Source organism: Ranitomeya imitator, chromosome 2 (genome assembly GCF_032444005.1).
Source record: "Ranitomeya imitator isolate aRanImi1 chromosome 2, aRanImi1.pri, whole genome shotgun sequence".
Taxonomy (NCBI): domain Eukaryota; kingdom Metazoa; phylum Chordata; class Amphibia; order Anura; family Dendrobatidae; genus Ranitomeya; species Ranitomeya imitator.
In genome coordinates this window covers 261,626,303-261,629,000 of record NC_091283.1, presented here as the reverse complement: position 1 = coordinate 261,629,000, position 2,698 = coordinate 261,626,303, and the positions used below count along the sequence as shown (strand labels likewise).

Below are 2,698 nucleotides of genomic sequence, written 5' to 3'. Positions count from 1 at the left end.
TTTGAGGTGCATTCTTGCCTGTGCGCCGTTTGGCAGGATCCACCATGCAGAAGTAGCAATTGCTTGAGTGGTCGGTCGGTTGCCGCCAAATTTGCGGGTTAGCAAACTTCGTGGCTCTCTTTTATCCCCTGTACCAACCTGTAGCATAGCAGATATAATTAATCATATAAATTTAAAGGCATTAAATTTTACACATTACTTAATACATATTTTACTATAGTGCATTGACATATGTGAAAATGTTGTCAATTGCAACTCCTTAAACTGTACTAGATCTAAATCATTGAAATTCTACAAAAATAAAGCACTGCCATCTAAATGAGCTGCAATTGTTCACCTTACCTTCAAGAGTTTTCTTCCAATATTCGCATGTGAAATGAGGTACCCAGGACTTGTCTTGATGCCCTACAGGCATGCTGAAATATGCCTTGTAGGCCTCGCATATCATACGACGTGCTTTCATGGAATACTTTCTCTCTCTTGTCTTTATAAATTGTCCACACACATAGCAAAATGCATCTGCTGGGTGCAATCAACCTCTTGATTCCATCTAAAAAAAGAAATTGCTCTTTATCTACAATTTGTTATTCTCTTACTCAGCAATAACATAAACTGAAATGTTGGTTCGAGTCATCTGTACTTTTATACTTGTATGACTACTATTGAACAGTCAGAGAATGTTCTAGAAAATTCTAAAAGTTTGTAGAAAATAATCATTGTTTTTTTATCTTAGATGACAGTGCCAGGAGATCAGAGGGACTGCTGACATCTTCAATTTTTAAATCTGATGGTCTTGAGATCCTACAAGATACAACTGAAGTGAATGCCATTACTCCAGATATATCATCATCCATTCACAGCAAAGATCTGTCATCTGATCCTATGAAACAGGTCCCATCTTCTGATTCATTACTGACTACTAAGGAAAATCAAAGTCACAACATAAGCATTGAAAGACAAACTGCTCCTAAAGCAAAGAAGTCATTTTCATGTTCAGAATGTGGAAAATGTTTTAACCAGAAATCAGATTTGGTTAATCACCATAGAACCCACACAGGAGGGAAGCTTTTTTCCTGTTCAGCATGTGGGAAATGTTTTAACCAGAAATCAGCTTTGATTAATCACCGTGGAACTCACACAGGGAAGAAGCTTTTTTCCTGTTCAGAATGTGGGAAATGTTTTACCCTCAAACAAAATCTTGTTAGACACCAAAGAACCCACACAGGAGATAAGCCTTTTTCCTGTTCAGAAAGTGGGAAATGTTTTAACCAGAAAACAGCTTTGATTAAGCACCATGGAACTCACACAGGGAAGAAGCCTTTTTCATGTTCAGAATGTGGGAAATATTTTACCCAGAAAACAGCTTTAGTTTATCACCATAGGACTCACACAGGAGATAAGCCTTTTTCCTGTTCAGAATGTGGGAAATGTTTTACCCAGAAAACAGCTTTAGTTAATCACCATAGGACTCACACAGGAGATAAGCCTTTTTCCTGTTCAGAATGTGGGAAATGTTTTACCGTCAAAGAGAGTCTTGTTAGACACCAAAGAAAGCACTCAGGGGAGAAGCCTTTTTCATGTTCAGAATGTGGGAAATGTTTTACCCTGAAAACAGCTTTAGTTTATCACCATAAGACTCACACAGGAGTTAAGCCTTTTTCCTGTTCAGAATGTGGGAAATGTTTTACCGTCAAAGAGAGTCTTGTTAGACACCAAAGAACCCACTCAGGGGAGAAGCCTTTTTCCTGTTCAGAATGTGGGAAATGTTTTAACCAGAAATCATATTTGGTTGGTCACCAGAGAACTCACACAGGGGAGAAGCCTTTTTCCTGTTAAGAATGTGGGAAATGTTTTAAAAGGAAAGCGCTTCTTGTTAGACATCAGTGCAGTCACACAGAGAAGCCTTTTTCATTTTCTTAATGTGGGAAATATTTTACTTGGAAATCAACTGTTAATAAACATCAGAGACGTCACATAGAAGAGAAGCCTTTTTTATGTTCATAATGTTGGAATAGTTTTAACCAAAATTGAATCTTCTTAAATGGGTTGTCTCTTGTCATTCCTCATGTTTGCTGACAAAAGGATAAAACTAAACTTTGTTAATTCCAAATTAAAACTAAACCCATTATTTACCCCCTGAAGGTTAAGGTACCTTCACACTCAGCGACGCTGCAGCGATACCGACAGCGATGTCAATCGCTGCAGCATCGCTGTTTGGTCGCTGGAGAGCTGTCACACAGACAGCTCTCCAGCGACCAACGATGCCGGTAACCAGGGTAAACATCGGGTTACTAAGCGCAGGGCCGCGCTTAGTAACCCGATGTTTACCCTGGTTACCATCGTAAAAGTAAAAAAACAAACACTACATACTTACCTTCAGCTGTCTGTCCTCCGGCGCTGTGCTTCTCTGCACTGACTGTGAGCATAGCGGCCGGAAAGCAGAGCGGTGACGTCACCGCTCTGCTTTCCGGCTGGCCGGCGCTCACAGCCAGTGCAGGAAAGCACAGCGCCGGGACAGACAGCTGAAGGTAAGTATGTAGTGTTTGTTTTTTTTTACTTTTATGATGGTAACCAGGGTAAACATCGGGTTACTAAGCGCGTCCCTGCGCTTAGTAACCCAATGTTTACCCTGGTTACCAGTGAAGACATCACTGAATTGGCGTCACAAACGCCGATTCAGCGATGTCTGCAGGGAGTC

The 2,698-nt window shown here is 40.5% G+C and overlaps 1 protein-coding gene across 1 annotated transcript; it reads left to right on the top strand.

Annotated features, from left to right (window-relative positions):
- Positions 1 to 882: 882 nt before the first annotated feature.
- Positions 883 to 2,147, top strand: LOC138666374 (oocyte zinc finger protein XlCOF6-like). Its single transcript, XM_069754602.1, has 3 exons — positions 883 to 1,009; positions 1,082 to 1,765; positions 2,143 to 2,147. The coding sequence occupies exons 1-3, from the start codon at positions 883 to 885 to the stop codon at positions 2,145 to 2,147; spliced, it is 816 nt and encodes a 271-aa protein (XP_069610703.1).
- The last annotated feature ends 551 nt before the right edge of the window (positions 2,148 to 2,698 follow it).